The 19,762-nt window shown below is 39.8% G+C and overlaps 1 protein-coding gene across 1 annotated transcript in view; it reads right to left on the reverse strand.

Annotated features, from left to right (window-relative positions):
* LOC117883647 (protein unc-13 homolog A-like) overlaps positions 1 to 19,762 on the reverse strand; it is a 77,894-nt gene that overhangs the window by 20,203 nt on the left and 37,929 nt on the right. The window contains exon 6 of the mRNA XM_034783192.1: positions 19,384 to 19,507. Within this exon, the coding sequence (XP_034639083.1) occupies positions 19,384 to 19,507 (124 nt within the window). The remainder of the gene's footprint in view (positions 1 to 19,383; positions 19,508 to 19,762) is intronic.

Raw genomic sequence — 19,762 nt, forward strand, 5'->3', positions numbered from 1 at the left:
TACGTGAATAGCGTAGCTGAATTCGACGTATCGCAGCCGACTTACCCCGCTGTGAGGACGGCGGCAAAATCAACCTCTGCAGCTTTCTGTCGGCGGCGCTTACTCCCACCTCCGCTGGTGGAGTAAGAGCGCCGATTCGGGGATCGATTGTCACGTCCCGACGGGATGCGATAAATCGATCCCCGAGAGGTCGATTTCTACCCGCCGATTCAGGCGGGTAGTGTAGACCTAGCCTAATAGATGTTAACAGTCTTGCTCTCTTTTTAATTTCTTGACTGATTACAGTGATAGTTTAGCCACCTTGGATTATATTCTGATCTACCTGCATATTCTCTTTGTCTTAAATGGGAGTGTCAGTGTCAGAATGACCAAAGACTTTGGTCCTTTTTTTTTTTTTTTTTTAACAGTAGTATGCAAAGGAAAGGTAGGAAGAATAGTAAGAGGCCAATATGGCTGCATCAGGAACTTTTTAATGACCTGAAAATCAAAAACAAATACTACAAAAAGTGGGAAAATTCCCTAGGATGAGTACAAAACAATAGCACGAGCATGTAGGCACAAAATCAGGAATTCTAAGGCAAAAATGAGTTACAGCTAGAAAGGGATAAAACAGGTTAAAACAAGAGCAGTGGTTCTCAAACTTTTGTACTGATGACCCCTTTCACATAGCAAGCCCCTGTGTGACACCCCTCTCCCCCTATAAATTAAAACACTTTTTTACATATTTAACACTATTATAAATGCTGGAGGCAAAGCGGGACTTGGGGTGGAGGCTGACAGCTCACAACCCCCCATGTAATAACCTCATGACCCCCTGAGGGGTCCCAACCCCCGTTTGAGAACCCCCGAACAAGAGGCTCCGTAAATACACTAGGAGCAAGAGAAAGATGAAGGAAAGTGTAGGTCCACTACTTAGTGGGGAAGAAGAGTTAACAACAGTCAACAGAAAGAAGGTTGAGGTGTTTAATGCCTATTTTGCTTCAGTCTTCACTGAAAAAGTTAATTGCAACCAGATGCTTAACACAGTTAATATTAACAACAGGGAGGAAGGGCACTAGCCAGAATAGGTAAAGAACAGGTAAAAGAATATTTAGATAAGTTAGATTTATTCAAGTTGGCAGGACCTGCCAAAATTCACCCTAGCATACTTACGGAACTAGCTGATGCAATCCCAGAACCAATACTAATTATCTTTGAGAACTTGTGGAGGATGGGTGAGGTCACAGAGGTTTGGGAAAGGGCACCCGTAGCACCTATCTTTAAAAAGGGAACTAAGGAGGACCCAGAGGATTATAGAACAGTCAGCCTAATTTTGAGACCTGGAAAGATATAGGAAAAAGTATTAAACAATCTGTTTGAATGCCCCTAGAGGATAATAGGGTGCTGAGTAATAGCCAACATAGATTTATCAAGAACAAATCATGTCAAACCAATCTAATTTACTTCTTTGACAGGGTTACTGGCCTAATCACTATGGGGAAGGCAGTAGATGTGATTTATCTTGATGTTAGCAAATCTTTTGACACGGTCCCACATGACATTCTCATAAGGCAGTGTTTCTTGAACTTGGGACGCCGCTTGGGTAGGGAAAGCCCCTGGCAGGCCAGGCCGGCTTGTTTACCTGCCACGTCTGCAGGTCCGGCCGATCGCAGCTCCCACTGGCCACGGTTCGCTGCTCCAGGCCAATGGGAGCTGCTGGAAGCGGTGTGGGCCGAGGGAAGTACTGGCCACTGCTTCCAGCAGCTCCCATGAGCCTGGAGCAGCGAACCGTGGCCAGTGGGAACCTGCAGACGTGGTAGGTAAACAAACTGGCCCGGCCTGACAGGGGCTTTCCCTAAACAAGCGGCGTCCCAAGTTTGGGAAACATTGTCATAAGGGAACTAAGGAAATGTGGGTTAGATGATATTACTATAAAGTAGGTGCACAACTGGTTGAAAAACATACTGAAAGAGTTATCAGTGGTTTGCTGTCAAGGATTTATCTAGTGGGGTCCTGCAGGGGGTCTCTCCTGAGTCTGGCACTATTTACTATTTTCATTAATGACTTGGATAATGAAATGGAGAGAATGGTTATAAAATTTGCAGGTAACAGCACTCTGGGAGAAGTTCCCTGGCACTTTGGAGGACAGGATTCAAATTCAAAATGACCTTGACACGTTGCAGAATTGGTCTGAAATCAACAAGGTGAAATTCAATAAAGACAAGTGCAATGTACTTCTCTTAGGAAGGAAAAATTAAATATACAAATACAAAATGGGTACAGGTAATGCTGAAAAGGATCTGGGAGTCATATGGATCACACAGTGAATATGAGTCAACAACATGATGCAGCTGTGAAAAAGGCAAATATAATTCTGGGACATTAACAAGAGTGCCATAGCTAAGACATGGAAGGTAACTGTTCTGCTCTTCTGATCACTGGTGAGGCCTCAAGATGGAGTATTAGTTTTGATTCAGTTTTGGGTGACACACTGTAAGAAAGATGTGGACAAATTGGAGAGAGTCCAGAGAAGAGCAACAAAAAATAATGATAAAAGATTTAGAAAACCTGACCTCTGAGAAAAGGTTAAAAAAAACTGGGCACGTTTAGTCTTGAGAAAAGAAGACTGAAGGAGGTCCTGATAACACTCTTCAAATATATGTTAAGGACCGTTACAAAGAGGACAGCGATCAATAGCCCCCCTCCTCCACTGAATGTAGCTTAATTTGTAGAAAGATATTAAGAAAAACTTTCAAACTTTAAGGAGAGTTAAGCAGTGGAATAGGCTGAGGTTATTGGAACCTCTGTCATTGGAGGTTTTTAAGAATAGGTTAGACAAACACCTGTCAATGATGGTCCTGCCTCAGTGAGGATGTGGGGGGAAGGTAAGAGGGGTGGATTAGATGAACTCTCAAGGTCCCTTCCAGACCTATATTTCTCTTATTCTATATCAAGAAATGCAATTCCAAGGACAATGCACTAGGGAAATACATGGTGTTAATACACATCAACATTAGAACTTCTGGACGAAAAGCTAATGTCAATAAGCAATCACTTAACTAACTGGAGAGAAAAAAAACAACACAGTGTTATAGACTGAATAGTTTTCAGGTGACTGAAAACAGCTAGAAGCTATCAGTTTGGATCCAAGTAAAGCTGACCCCAGAGTGGGTGGGTGGGTGTGAGAGAGAGAGAGATGCCAGAGGACACCTTAAAAGATTAGAAGGTCACATGGCACCAAAGATCTAGGAAGCCCTTCTCTCCCCCACCCCAAAGTTCTGACTACAATTTCTTCTCTATTATTGTGCAGTTCACTTGCTTCTGCCCTTCTTCAGTGCCCACTGTTGCTAGTTTATTCTAGTCACACACCACTAAGTTCAATAATGGCCCTTATAGTTTTTTCCTGCTTCTTAACATACAATCAATACTGCACTGAGGTCTATGACAGAACATCATCCAACCTTGTTCAAGATTATGTTCTACATCATCTCCTAAGTAACTTGATGTCTTATCTTCCTGCCTTTAACAGTCCATGTAACCTTCCTCACATATGTACTGAAGCTCTAGCCACTTAAATACTCTTCAAAAACTCTTTAGAAGGATTTCTTTTCTCCAATAGTCTCTAAAAGAACTGCTTTGATTTCAGTCAGGAGCAGCAGTTCTAAGTTACAGAAGTTCAGAAGGCAAAGCCCAATCCAGTAAATCAAGGGAACAGAACTGAACTAGGGAGAGGCAGAAGAGCAGAAAGGACCACCAATGAGCAGAGCCAGTCTGATCACCAGATGAGAATCAAGCCATGGAATAACTGAAAGAAATCTCAGTGTTATTCAAGGGAGCTTAATTTTATATGCAATCTATTAAGGCCCTATTATTACAATTCTGGATAATAAAAATATCTACTTTGCTGTAACAGAAGTGGAGTGTGCCACTTATTAACATTTTTTTTAAAAATTGTCAAAGGACAATAAAGTAAAAACAATATACTTGGTGGTAAAGAAAGAGCATGTCTGGACTTTTTTCTAAGTAAATGGTATACAAGGCTAAGTCAAGCTTTACCTAAGGCAGATTAGCTTTCCTATCCACACAGCTTCCAGTAGTTCAAAGCAGCAAACCCAGCTGTTCCAAACTGCTAAAAGGAACTATGTTTAATATTTGAAAGTGATTCACATCACTGGGGAAGTCATTCATTTTGATATTCGATGTAAACAGACACTTTAGTTTGCCTCTGGAACAGGTGTTACATATTGCAGAATGGCATCTGGTTAAAAATTAAAATATCTCTAACTCCAGTAGAAAAGCAATCAAAGCACAAAGAGCTGCAGCCATCTCTTATCAACATACTGGTTTTCTCCTTTTGAAATATTCTGGCCACCATACACTTTTTTTGTGTGTTCCCACACCAGGATTGTTTTTGTACAAATGCTAGTTTCTGAAAAATATATCAGTATCTATTATTACCAAAAATACACATACTGGATGCTCAGAGTATACTAGTTTCATCACAATACTCTGGGATATACTGCTGTATGGGCCAGATCCTCAGCTGGTGTAGATCAGCATAGCTCTATTGATATCTAGGAAACTATGCAGATTTACACCAGCTGAGGTTCTGGCCCTATAAAACGTCCCTTTTCCTCCTCCTTATTAACACTAATCCAGACTGGGATTCTGCAGTGTTAGATGCTGTACAAATGTGAAGGTAAACATGGTCTCTGTCTCAAAGAACTTATGGTTATTTGTACAAACGCAGCAAAAGCTATCAACTTTAATGAAGAGCCCATATTTTTCTTCACTAAACTGCTAAATAAAACATCCAATACTCATAAATGTCAACTACAGCTTATACATCCCAGGTACTGGCATTATTTTAAAAGTGAGACAGACACCATGTTTACCTTCCCAGGATCCCAGTCTGGATCAGGAGCTCTCTGTGCTGCTTGTACACTATTTGAATTTAGAATTGTTTTATCTCATAAAGATACAAATCTTTGCCTGGATTCAAGTTGTGGAAGATGAGGGTAGAAAGGGGGGACTGGGTTTTGTTTTGTTTTTTTGTATCTTTTAAAGGTGGTAATTTTGTCCACAGAAGTTCAGCATGACAAACAGAATAAATTAAACATTTATCTCCTGAAATGAAATGTAAAAACAAATCCTCATGCATACTGAACTCCCATGGATATGTCTAATTTACATGCTGCCCCCAGACAACATTCCTTTACAACTTAAAACAAACATATTAAAGACAGCTCCCAGAAAATAAAGGACAATATTTTCAAACCTGGATGCCTAAAGTTAAGCTCCATGAGGCCTCTACAAGTGATCCAAGGAAAGTCAGGCAAGAGCTAGAGATCAGAAGTGTGCCCAACCCCTTTGGGGATGTCTAAACTGCATCTAAACTGCAAGCCTCCTAGCCAGGGTCGACAGACTAGTGCTAGTGTGGCTTGCACTCCCATGCTAAAAATAGCTGTGTAGACATTTCTTGGATCATAGAATCATAGAATATCAAGGTTGGAAGGGACCTCAGGAGGTCATCTAGTCCAACCCCCTGCTCAAAGCAGGACCAATCTCCAAACATACATATATAGCTCAGGCTCTGAGTCAGTGGCCTTAGAGAACTACATGACATTTCAGGGGAGGGATAGCTCAGTGGTTTGAACATTGGCCTGCTAAACCCAGGGTTGTGAGTTCAAACCTTGAGGGGACCACTTAGGGATCTGGGGCAAAATCAGTACTTGGTCTTGCTAGTGAAGACAGGGGGCTGGACTCAATGACATTTCAAGGTCCCTTCCAGTTCTAGGAGATGGGATATCTCCATTCATTTCGTTTAAAAGGCTTGTGTGTGTGTGACATACCTCTCACTTTAGTAGCATGCCTTCCCTAGTAATTTCTTTTGAGCCTTAGCTGTTGTTGACAGTAAACATGAGTGGATGGGGGATCCAGCACAGAAGTCATGCCATGTTTAGCCATTTTGTTATGTGAATTTGGGGGATAATGCATTGGAACAACCACATTATTAAAAGTGACTGTCGTTTTGCAACACAAATCAATATGAACCAACAATATCTGCTTAAATAAAACCCCAAATATGCAACTAGCTATGGGCTGTACAGTGATCCTGTGTTTAAGTATTTCCCTCCTACAGCCCATCCACAGGGAGAGCTGCATCTGAGGTGTAGGAAGAGATTTCCATGGATTTCCACTGCTTTTCTGACTGTCTATCCACTGTTGCGGTATCTGAGCAGAGGTGGGCATGCACAAAGATCCGCAGACAAAACAGGAAATCTATGAAATGATGAATTTCAAAAGGTGAATTTAGATCTTAACAAAATGTATCAACCCTCCCCCACCAAGCTCTATGTCTAAAGAGGATAGACTTTTTAAGCATTCATTTGGCTCTCAATTTGATCTAAGTATTAAGAAGCTACTTAGAACCAATTTATCACATTGTTGCTTTCTTTTCAGTTTTAGGTTCTTTGCAACAATCTACATGTTGATGTTGTATCTTGTTAATTATTTTAATGAACATCAGTTTAATGAAAGCAATTATATAACAATCAACATTGACAATGATTGGAGTGAAGTCCCATTTTTGTAGTGATCTGCTCATTATAACACTCAGCAATTACAGCCACATGAGCATTAAATTGGAGGAAACAACACCAAAAAGTCAAAACTGTCATAGAATCGGCCTATGCAAACCTAGTGGATTGTGAATGTTACCTGTATAGCTCTGCTATGATTTGGTAAGGACTGCTGTACATAAAATACAAAGAAAACTTTAACTAATAATGGCAGCTATTAAAGGACTGTCTGTGTACCATGACATCAATGAAGCTACTCACATACTTAAAGTTAAGCACAGGTTAAATAGCTTGCTGAATTGGGGCTTGTGTGCATAAATTAGATTTATCCAGTTATATGACTGGTTTGCACATCTAGACTTACGTGTCAAAATACAAGTAAATATACGGTCCTTATAATACCACCTTAGATTATTACTTAGAAAGAATTAATTCATGCTGGCAGGGGTTTTTGGTTTTATCTGTTTGCTTTCATTTCACTCAGTTTAGAAAGTGAAACTAGACTAATCAATTTGTTTCTATCTGCTTCAGTTTCTATTTGTCATGCACCAGCCTACTAGTTTGTGTATGGATTCTCAGCCTTGCTGTGGAACATTCACATCAGCTGAGAAGTGTTTTAATTGATTTTTTAAAAATATAATGAACATTTTTCTTTATAAGGTACAATTTTCAAAAGCACCTAAGTCCTACTTGAGATGTGGGAGACTGCTGGTTCAAGTCCCACCCATTGCCTCATAGGGATTAGGTATTTGAACCTAGATCTGCCACTTCTCAGGTGAGAGCCCTTGGCACTGGGCTACATCCTCTTTCTCTGGCCCAAGTAATATTTAATTAAAGTGGAACAACTTCAATGGGAGACCCACATCAGACTACCCCATAGCCCAGTGGTTACATTTAACTGAGAGGTGGCAGATCCCTGTTCAAATCCCTTCTCCTTATCTGGCAGAGGTGGAACTGGTACTACAGGTTTTTCACATCCTGGGTGAGTATTCTAACAACTAGGGCAGTGGTTTTCAAACTTTTTAGGCCGTGTACCCCGATCTGAGATAGGATCATAATATACCTATCAGTAAATTGCCAAGTCTTAATAAATAAAACGCATTGTCTGCCATTACAGGATTTTTCTCATGTACCCCCTGACAAGAGCTCACGTACTCCTAGGGGTACATGTGCCCCAGTTTGAAAACCACTGCCCCAGCTGTTTTATGGAGTTAGGCAGCCTCTGAGCATCCCTACTGACTCGGACCCCACAGGCAAGCTAAGTGGAGGAACACCTATCTTTCCCCAATTCATGGATTGCTCTGAAGCTTAGGCAGGAGACAGGCATCTGGGCCCCTAGAGTGGGGCTGCAGTGCACATCCTGAGAGGCAGAAACATAGGCTCATAGGGAACTACTGCAAAAACATAGGCACTAGGTGAGTTTAAGCACTTACAAAGATAGGTGGCAACCAAGTGAGGGTTTTGTGGATTGCAGTGGAGCCTAAAAACAGGACTTTGGGTCTGATCTTCAACCTTTTTCATTTGCAAACCCCTACACATTTTCAAATGGTGGTGTGGACCCCTTTGGAAATCTTAGACATGGTCTTCAGACCCCCAGGGATCTTTGGTTGAAAACCACTGTCTTAGGGTATGTCTACAGCTCAATCTGGGGGTGTCATTCCCAGCTTGAGGACACATACCTGTGCTAGTCTGATCAAACTAGTGTGCTAATAATAGAGTGTAGCTGCAGCCACATGAAGAGCTAGTGGGTCCCAGCACATGTGTAACCCCCACAGCTCCTGGGTGTGGTGTTCTGCCCCATCTGAGGCACTGAGACCACTTAGAGAGAGAGATTAATGAGTTTGCTCTACAGCCTTAGCTAACAGCTAGTTGGCTTTTAGCTCATCTGGTAGAGGCTCATGCACTAAGCTCCAGAGATCCCTGGTTCAATCCTGTCTGCCAGCAAGCGGCATCACGTATGTCCATCAAAGACATTAGGTATGTACTCGGGGAAGCTAGCTCTTCGTACTGCTGTGGCTACAATTTATTTTTAGCATAGTAGCTCGATCAGAGCTAGCATGGGTATGTCTCCTTGAGCTGGAAATCACATCCCAGCATCAAAGTGTAGACATACTCCAAGTCTGTGGGTTAGGCACCTAAGTGGCCTTTGTGGATCTGGGTCAGTGTCCCCCTAACTGTGACACAGAGAACTGGCTAATTCCTAGTTTAATGAAAGTCTTTATTTTATTCTGTGAACACTACTTGTGGACTGACTAACTCAAATTAATAATAAAAAGGCTTCTTGCCATAACAAAATGCAACTCAACTAAAAATATATTTTCAGAGTAAACACCATATAATTATTTAGAGCACCTGCATTCATTGTACCATTTTCCAGTACTCATGTGTTTCAAATTACTAACACAGCACGCGGAATAGACTATTTAATTTTTGGTCTAACATACCTACCTAGTTGATAGAATATATAAATGTCAGACAGTTTTTAAAGAAAATACAATTTTTCATTACCTTTATGTTTAAATTAATGTAATATTGTCCCTGCTACCATTGTTTCTCTGCAGTAACAATTCAAAGCTGCTAAGTATTAAAATATTAGTCACCTGTGCTTCTAAAATCACAGATGTATATATTGCCTGCTGGATATGATAGCACAGAAATGAAGCTCATGAAAGGTATTATTTTATTTTAAAATACAAATCAGTTACTTAAACACATATATTTCCTGAAGAATCAGCATACAAATACCTGAAGCACTAACATTCACTGTGCTATTCTCCATTGCTCATGTGTTCCAAATTATAGGCCATTCTGTTATTAACTATTTTGGTGTAAAGTCAGAATAACTCCATTGATGTCCATGGCATTACTTTGGATATACACCAATATATCAGCATCCAATATTAGTCTTGTCCAAAGAGTGTGATCCTGGCATCTTAAGTCATGTAAGTAAGTCACTAGTTTATGACATGTATGGTGCACAGTGTAATATGGAGCATATTAAATATTTGGATGCTAAATAAAATAGTTTGCATCTATGATTTAATGTGAATTCTATTTGGGGAGTAAAAGACAAAAACATTTTTAAAAGTAGCACTTAAACTTTAACAACTCTTCTCTTTTTCTTTAAGGATCTGTGAGACCATAACTAACGTAATAAAGAGTCATATAGCATACAGCAAAACTAAAATTCTTTCTCCCATATGGTTTACTTATGTTCTGATTTCTATAGCAAATGTTAATTAGTTACACTATGTTAGCTATCAATCTATGGTTCTTAGCTGTAAATTCAGATATGGAAAGTTGCTCTCATACACAGTGAATACTGTAATGCTCCCTTGGTGTTATCAAGCACCTAGTACTTCTTAGTGATCTTTCATTTGATTTGTATGTAAATGTATGTGTCTTTTGAGAAATCTCAAATTGCAGACAGAAAGCCATTCAAAGCATTTAAAAAATGTAACAGTATGCAAAACTGAGTTTTCATTTTAAAAGTATAAATATGTAATTTCATTCTCTGGATGCCACAAAAATCTATAGGAAGGAATCACTGGTCTGTAAGCAATAATCACAACTACAAGTGCTCAGAAAAATATACACACTTATTATGAACTGCCAAATACCCTCACTAGCAAAATGCACTCAAAATATTCAGAAATATTTTATTCATACACTAAACAGACATCTATAAAAATATGTATAATGTATAAAAGGAAAATCTAATTTCTAATTGTATATACCTTCATATAAGCCACAATAATTCAATTTCTTATCACAGTCATCAGTTACACCTATTTCAAGTTATTTGGAAACTTAAAATTACCTACAGCGGGTCGATCCACTGTTCCTCAATGCTCTAAATAAAAATATTTCCCATTCCACTTTTTTTCTCTTTCCCATTCCTCTGTATATATTGTGCAGATGGTGCCTTTCATTCCTAGATACACACTGAAATCTTTGAAAAGTTGCTGCAGCAAAACTCAAGTAGCACCATATCTTACAGGGGCACAATATTCTAGTATGTATCTGAGACCAATGGCCTCAGGGACATTACTCCATATTTACACTATTGGAATTAAGAGCAGACCTTGCTCCAGAGATAGTGTGCGTGTTCCAGAGTGCAACTCCATTTTAGGCTCAACAAAATCATATAGAAAACCCAGTCTAATGCAATTCCCCACTTTCTTGTGTTTTCTTCACTTATGTATCTTCAGTCTTTGTCCAAATGCACTTACTTTGAATAAACAGTAAGCTTTATCCTGCATTAATCAATTTCATTATGATTATTCTTCTTTTCTTGCTCACTGATGTTTGGAATACAGTTTTTGAATTAGTTTTTTGTATTTTGGATGCCCATATGGAGTGATCAATTCCAAAAGTGCATTTAAACTTAATGACAGGTTTCAGAGTAGCAGTCGTGTTAGTCTGTATCCGCAAAAAGAACAGGAGTACTTGTGGCACCTTAGAGACTAACAAATTTATTAGAGCATAAGCTTTCGTGGACTACAGCCCACTTCTTTAAACTTAATGCAATTATCTGTCATAATCAGGGGAAATTCAGGGCTCTGTAGCATTGGATATGGAGGCTCAGACTGTTCCTTTAGCTAAATCTGTTCAGGGAGGCTCATATCTCTGCAGGAAATTAGGTGTCAGCCAGATGACATGCTAATGATTGGACATGTACTAAGAAAATACATAGGAGACAGCTCTCGGATGCCACATCACTGGCAGCTATCACCTATATTTTCCACGAATGTTGATCAAGAATGTGTTAACCAGTGTAAACAGGCCCAGGATCACTCTGTAACATCCTGTGCCTGCACACTTGTTATTGACTGTATCTGAGAACTAAATGATCTTTTCATTAACTCACTTATTCCCTAACAGTGTTCAGAGACGATATTTTTTCTCTTTGCTCCACCTGAAAAGGGTGTGTACTTCATAGGAGGAGGCAGCTGTCAATGTTTATGCATCTTAAGCTGGTTATCCATGTCTTTGAGTGACTGCAAAACTTGTGTGTTAAACGTAATTTTCTTTATTTTCATGTCTGAGTTACCCCTCCCGTGAGAGTGTCCATCAAGCACTTGGCTTCAACACAGAGTGCCTGAGAGCACTACACATGCCAATTGTCGATACTCCGTATATTTCTTAATGAGTTTTCCAACTGTATCCTTCTTCTGTACAAATATCTTTTTGACAGTGTCAAGTGCCCATAAAGTATGTCTTTCCTATGTTAAAATGGACTGAAAAGAGGGGAAACACCTGTTAAGAAGCAGGGAGCAGGGACCCATGGAGTTATCTTTATCATATATTTATTCCACAGTCGTATTGCTTGTTCAAAGCAAACAGATAAGAACTAATTTTCCTCTCTGGCAGAAATCCAAAAAATGTGTCAATCTGTCTAAGTAAATACTTTGTAGTCAAAGAGGAGATTGAATACCCTGTAGCAACTGTAGAGATCACCATTAGATGCAATGGCAGGAGTGATCCCCTCAAGACTTGTCTCCTTTCTCAGACTTTGGTATAGTTACAATCAAATTGCTGACTTCATTCTATATGTTGGGACCCTGTCAGGGCCAGCTGTAGGCACCAGTTTGCCAAGCAGATGCTTGGGGTGGCCACTCCAGAGGGTGGCACGTCCAGCTATTCGGTGGCCATTCGGCACGGTCCTTCACTCCTGCTCGGATCGCGGCTTTTTTTTTTTTTTTGTGCCACTTGGGGCGGCAAAAACCCTGGAACCGGCCCTGGACTCTGTGGTCCACAGCTTTAACTGAGAACCTGACTCGGGTACAGAGTTAAAGGTCTTACAAGCCAGAACAGTCAATAACCGCACTTTAAATAAAGAAACATTTATTCAACTCGCAAAGAAGAGACAGAATTGTTGGAGATTAGAGTCACAGAGCTTTCTGTACGTTCAAAAGCGTGTCTCTTTCACAAACAGAAGTTGATCCAAATATCAGAGATTACCTCACCCACCTTGTCTCTCTAACATCCTGAGACCAACATGGCTACAAAAACACTGCAAAATAAAATCTTGGGCTTGTTCACTTAAATTACCTCAAAACATATTGCTAATAGCCCCTCATTCATGAAAACTGTCTGCTCTGACAGTTCCATAACAGCATACCAAACTTGGAATCATACTTCAGCCATTCAAAATTATGCAAAATGAACTTCTATCAAAGAAACTTCTTTGCAGACAGAAACTCAAACTGCCAGCATGAGACACTTTTGGGAAGCTGCTGCCCAAGTTGACCTTATTTTGGGAAGTCATTTGGAGCTGGGTAGGTATACTTGAGAGCAGAACTTGGCCCTAGAAATGTGCATAGATCAATGATAAAATACAACACTAGAAAGTACCACTGTGCATACATTTTTCAAAGTTAAATGCAGTCCCTCTGCTATTTAATTAGAAAGGAGAGTAAACAGCACCAAGCTATACACAGAACAAAATATCTACATATTTTCTGTTTTTAAGATTCATCACATTTTTTAGTGAAAGAGATAAACAGATTGGCAGTGACTAGAGACAGGTGAATAATTGAACAAACATTCATCAGATATTTTATATAAGAAATAATGTCAAATAAATTATCCAATAAATATTGACTAAGCAGCTCTTCTAGTGATTGCAGGTGTGCCAACGGATGACCGTTTAGTGGCCCATTTGAAAGAGGCTGGTGGATTCAGTATTTTTCCATGGATAACAGGCCACAAAAGCTAGCACCACAACAAATACTAATCTGTAACCTTGCTGGCAGTTTTAGCTGAGAGGCTGAGAACTGAGTGATCTCATTTCTAGTGGTGTTCTGTCAAGGTTGGGAATAAGGCATGTTGGCTGATTGCTGGGAAGGAGGAGGGAGGTAAGCCTATCCATGCTCTAATAAAAGATGCTAATCTCTTTTATGTATTTCTTTAAAAAAAAAACTACCAAACTTAGCACATAGAGCCAGATTCTGAAGATGGGTTACAGCTCTGTTGTGCCAGTTAGATGAGCTGCAAATGTCCAGCAGGGAATTCCCCTGTCAAAGGGAAAAACTCTTTGCTGGTGCATCCATGCTGCAGTAAGTCCTGGTATCACACTTCCAGGATGGACAGGAAATCAAGGGAGGGAATAGGTGTATCTGAGCTCTGCTCAGCAACGCAATTCTCCACTGGTATAGGATTCATTAAAGACCTATGCCAGAGGTAGAACTTGGAAATCTCTGGAAGCAGCTCTAAGCATGTTCAGGAATGGCCCTGAGAATCGGGGAGCCAAAACTGGATCCCTGGTGTCTTCCTCCTCCCCACCCCTATACGATAAGCAAAGCAGAAGAGAACCTGCCCCTTTCTACCAGACCCTGGTCATGTGGGTTTAACTCCCACAAGGCACCAAAGCTAACGTAGCAGGAAAAATAACAGTTAGCAGGGCTTTTTGTGACATATACATTGCAACACAGATTCTGGTCAAGGATCAGCAAATCATAGGTAAAATATGCTGGAAGCACAAATCTATATGTATTATTAAAATAAATTCTGTCATCTAATTAACGCCCTGTGAGTGTCAAGCACAGTTGCACTACAGACAACTTCAAAATCAATTTCTGTTCCTAGAAACAAGCTTGAACTAATTTGTGCATTTCTATTATCTGCAACACTTACATCAAGTAGGATTCTCGACTTTTGAAAATATAGAGGAAAATAAACCCAGGACTGTTCCATTAGTGCTTTTCAATTTTATGCTGCTCTGGGCTTTGCAATTTAGTATCTTATTGCTCTGACTATTAACTGTTATCTTATACAGTACAGAAGTTTATATAACATATAGACATAAAGCAAATATTTGCAAAATCCACTGTTCTTATGACGCATTTCCCTTTGATGGACTGGGGTATAGTTTGAAGTTTGAGGCAGGGTCTGGAATTTGTATGCCTTGTATTGTATGTTTTTTCACTTTTATACAGGCTTCTTTCATAACTAGGGCCCTACCAAATTCATGGTCCATTCTGGTCAATTTCACAGCCATAGTATTTGAAAAATAAGTCAATTTATATTTTCAGATGTTTACATCTGCAATTTCACAGTGTTACATAAGAATGGCCATACTGGGTCAGACCAAAGGTCCATCTAGCCCAGTATCCTGTCTTCTAACAGTTGCCAATGCCAGGTGCTTTAGAGGGAATGAACAGAACAGGTAATTACCAAGTGATTCATCCCCTGTTGCCCAATCCCAGCTTCTGGCAAACAGAGGCTAGGGAGCCCATCCCTGCCCATCCTGGCTAATGGCCATTGATGGACCTATCCTCCATGAATGTATATAGTTCTTTTTTGAACCCTGTTATAGTCTTGGCCTTCACAACATCCTCTGGCAGAGAGTTCCACAGGTTGAACGTGCGTTGTGTGAAGAAATACTTCCTTTTGTTTGTTTTAAACCTGCTGCCTATTAATTTCATTTGGTGACCCCTAGTTCTTGTGTTATGATGATGTTTTGTAACCGTGGGGGTCCTGACCCAAAAGAGGGTTGTGGAGGGGGGGGCTCAAATCTGTTGTAGGGCAGTTGCAGGATTGCCATCCTCACTTCTACACTGCCAGAGCTGGGCTTTGAAGGCAGCAGCCATGGCGCTTCCTGCAGCCGGAGGAGGATCCTGGATGGGGAGGTGGGTCTGACCAACCCTGTGCTGCTGGGAGTGCTCCAGCCGGGGGCTCCTAGCTGCTAGTTCCAGCCAGGCTGGGGAGGGACAGGACTTGCTCTTCCCCTGCCTGTCTGCTTTCAGGGGAGATCAGCCTCACCTCCGGATACCTCCTCCGGGTGCAGGAAGGGCCAGGGCTGCCCCTCTGTCTTCCCTCCAATAGCTAGATTTCACAGGAGAGGGCTTATTTCATGGTCTATGATACGTCCATGAATTTGGTAGGGCCCTATTCATAACTCGGGGCTAGACTGTGACTACTCCTTATATGGCCATGCAGTAAGAGGAAGGAATAAGGAGCCTCCACCCCACTATTGCAAGACCAACATAAAGGTTGATTACAATCATAGCTGCTGGGTCAGGGAAGTGCAGAGGTTGCTACTGAGTTGCTTTCACTTACTAGATATGGGTATTTACATTGAAATCAAATTTGCTTATTTAAATATTGTAGCACTGTAATTTCTGCAGCTCCTGAGGGCAAATGATCTGGCTACTTCCAAGGCCTTTGTAAAGGGATAGTTGCAGCAGCTTTCTAGTGCCATAGTTCTCCAGTTTCCAGGGCCCTGGCCCTGGTGTTCATAGAAGCACAATGTGGTGTAAAGCTAGGGTAAATCCTCTGTTATATAGTAACTGTGATGAAGATAAGTCATGATGTATAGGATCCTTAGGATAGTAGTCCCTGGTAGTCCAATAGTGTTTGTAACAAGGAGGTCCTCACACACAGGAGTGCTGGCAGGAAATGGAAACTTTATTTCCTAGCCCCTGTGGTCAGGTTTCTGAAGGGAACCCTCCCAATCACATAACAGGAGTCACTCCCAACTGCGTCCAATGGTTCCCTGTTGCAGAGTTTTAACCAAGGAACTCTAGTGAAATCAGTGAGAAATAAGCAGCTAAAATCCTGCAAAATGATTTGACCTGATTCAGATATGGTTCTGATTCATCAGATGTATTTTAAATGTTTAATTTCACTGAGATAAAAATGAGATATATTATGGATGGTGTACAGTGATGCCTATGGTTAAGGTTACCTGACATTTCCCATGATTAGACCCTGTTTTCAAGTAGCTTATAACTTTAACAAACTTTAACTGCTAGGGCTGAAATTTTCTATGTCAAGATGTGTGCCTGTAAGTACTTAGAGCCTGATCCTGTATTCCTTATATAAATAAAACCTCTCATTGATTTCAGTGGACTTTTTGTGTATACCAAGAAATCAGAAGTGATCTTGTACTTTTATCATCATTAACTCTTCCCTAAAGCAAAACTCTCAGGGTGAAATCCTGGTCCCACTGAAGTCAATAGGAACCAAGCTTTCACCCCTCAATGATTTCAGTGAGGAAGGACTAAAGACTTCAGGATTTGGCCTTTGTTAAACAGTAAAATTAACAGGACCCAAAATTCCATCTGTCCTTGTATTATGACTGAATATCGGTATGCACTTTGACTGTGTTCAGTCTGTATTGTGCCTACATATTTTAAAGCTCACTCCATTTTTGATTTACATACCCCTACAGAGTATAAAACTGAGGTCTAATTATACATGGGAGAAAAGGAGCTGCTGAATTGCAAAACCAATTTTATGGGAGAGAAATTACTTTTAGTAATTCTCCTCTATCAAAGTACATAGAGAAGCTAATCAATTGTACAACCTTTAGGATGCTCTAATTCTGAAATGTAAAAATGTCATTGAAAAAAATGTATGAAAGGGTTTTGTCATTCATATCACACAAGTATGAACCTATGCTGTTTTCTATGAACACCACCCATCCATATTTTATTGCTGCTTCAGGCAATAGTATTAGGCAATATTTTTATTCTATAGGAAGTTAAAAAATAGGTCCCATGTGAAAAGCTGGATTATCTTTAACTCCTATATTTTCACAGACTGCACCCCCACTGCAGACCACTGAGGATCCGCTGTCTATGGTGTGCATATTAAGAAATCAGGATGTTGCAAAAGTATAGTATTGCTTTTAGGGCTGTCAGTTAATCGCAGTTAACTCAGAAAAATTAATCACAATTAATCACTATTTTAATCATGCTGTTAAACAATAGAATACCAGTTGAAATTTATTAAATATTTTGGATGTTTTTCTACATTTTCATGTATATTGTATTTTGTATTTTAAATCAAAGTGTATATTATTTTTATTACAAATATTTGCACTGTAAAAATTATAAACAAAAAATTAGTATTTTTCAATTCACTTCATACAAGTTCTGTAGTGCAATCTCTTTGCTGTGAAAATGGAACTTACAAATGTATATTTTGTTTTGTTACATAACTGCACTCAAAAACATAACAATGTAAAACTTCAGAGCCTACAAGTCCACTCAGTCCTACTTCTTGTTCAGCCAATTGCTAAGACAAACACGTTTGTTTACATTTACAGGAGATAATGCTGCCCTCTTCTTGTTTATAGTGTCACAAGAAAGTGAGAAAAGGCATTTGTGTGGCACTTTCGTAGCTGGCATTGCAAAGTATTTACATGTCAGATATGCTAAACTTTCATATGCCCTTCATGCTTTGGCCACCATTCCAGAGGACATGCTTCCATGCTGATGACGCTCATTTAAAAAAAATAATGTGTTAATTAAATTTGTGACTGAACTCCTTGGGTGAAAATTGTATGTCCTCTGCTCTGTTTTACCCGCATTCTGCCATATATTTCATGTTATAGCAGTCTCAGAGGATGACCCAGCACACATTGTTCATTTTAAGAATACTTTCACTGCAGATTTCACAAACCGCAAGTAAGGTACCAATGTGAGATTTCTAAAGATAGCTAAAGCACTTGACTCAAGGTTAAAGAATCTGAAGTGCCTTCCAAAATCTGAGAGGGACGTGGTATGGAGCATGCGTTCAGAAGTCTTAAAAGAGCAACACTCCAATGCAGAAACTACAGAACCCGAACCACCAAAAAAGAAAATCAACCTTCTGCTGGTGGCATCTGACTCAGATAATGAAAATGAACATGTCAGTCTGCACTGCTTTGGATCGTCATTGAGCAGAACCCGTCATCAGTATGGACACATCTCCCCTGGAATGGTGGTTGAAGGGACATATGAATCTTTAGCGCATTTGGCACGTAAATATCTTGCGACGCCGACTACAACAGTGCCATGAGAATGCCTGTTCTTATTTTCAGTTGACGCTGTAAACCAGAAGCGGGCAACATTATATCCTTCAAATGTAAACAAACTTTTTACATTTGTCTGAGCGATTAGCTAAACAAGAAGTAGGACTGCTCTTCTTCACACAGCGCACAGTCAACTTGTGGAACTCCTTACCTGAGGAGGTTGTGAAGGCTAGGACTATAACAGGGTTTAAAAGAGTACTGGATAAATTCATGGAGGTGAAGTCCATTAATGGCTATTTGCCAGGATGGGGAAGGAATGGTGTCCCTAGCCTCTGTTTGTCAGAGGGTGGTGATAGACGGCAGGAGAGAGATCACTTGATCATAGATTCACTCCCTCTGGGGCACCTGGCATTGGCCACTGTCAGTAGACAGGATACTGGGCTGGATGGACCTTTGGTCTGACCCAGTACGACCCTTCTTATGTTCTTATGACTGAATGGACTTGCAGGCTTAACAAGATTACCTTGTTTTATTTTTGAATGCAGTTTTATTGTACATAATTCTGCAATTTTAAGTTCAACTTTCATGCTAAAGAGATTGCACTACAATACTTGTATTAGGTGAATTGAAAAATACTATTTCTTTTGTTTTCTTACAGTGCAAATACTTGTAATCAAAAATAAATATAAAGTGAGCACTGTACACTTTGTACTCTGTGTTGTATTTGAAATCAATATATTTGAAAATGTAGAAAACATCAAAAATAATTTAAATAAATTATATTCTATTATTGTTTAATAGTGCAATTAATCGTGCGATTAATTGTGATTAATTTTTTTAATTGCTTGACAGTCCTAATTGCTTTATGGAGACACTTCTGTTCCATACTGTAGGTTTCCTGACCTTCCTACTGATAGGGAGAATAGCAGATCCCTATAATCTATCACCCTAATGATGGAAACATAAGGCCTTACATAAATTGCAGATTATATCCTTGATTATATCATACACACACACACTAAATGCTATCCAGTGACAATAAATGCCACTCTACATGTTTGATTTTACTAAGTACAATACCTTAGTTCTTTTTCTTGCACGCTGAGAGCACTTTTCATGGGTGACAGGCTGCTGCATGTGTCCTGATGTGAATGACATGCACCTTGGAGAGAAGCCCTCCTGTAATAGCTTCTGCAATCCGAATCTTGATAGTTGGGGGAAAAAATAAATTAGAAATAGCCAAAAGGCATGAAATCAGTTTCATAGAAAAGAAACCATTTCTTATAGTAATTGAAAATACCAGTGTTGGGAAGTGATCATCTAACTTCATGGCATCAAAGGTTTTATGAACTTAAGTAATAGCTAATAAGCAAGTTGGACACAAATTGATTTTTAGTTATTTCTATAATTAAATTGCATTAGTTTCAAGATCATCAGAATTACAGCATCAAGATCACAT

The sequence above is a fragment of the Trachemys scripta genome, chromosome 10 (assembly GCF_013100865.1).
Source record: "Trachemys scripta elegans isolate TJP31775 chromosome 10, CAS_Tse_1.0, whole genome shotgun sequence".
Lineage (NCBI taxonomy): Eukaryota > Metazoa > Chordata > Testudines > Emydidae > Trachemys > Trachemys scripta.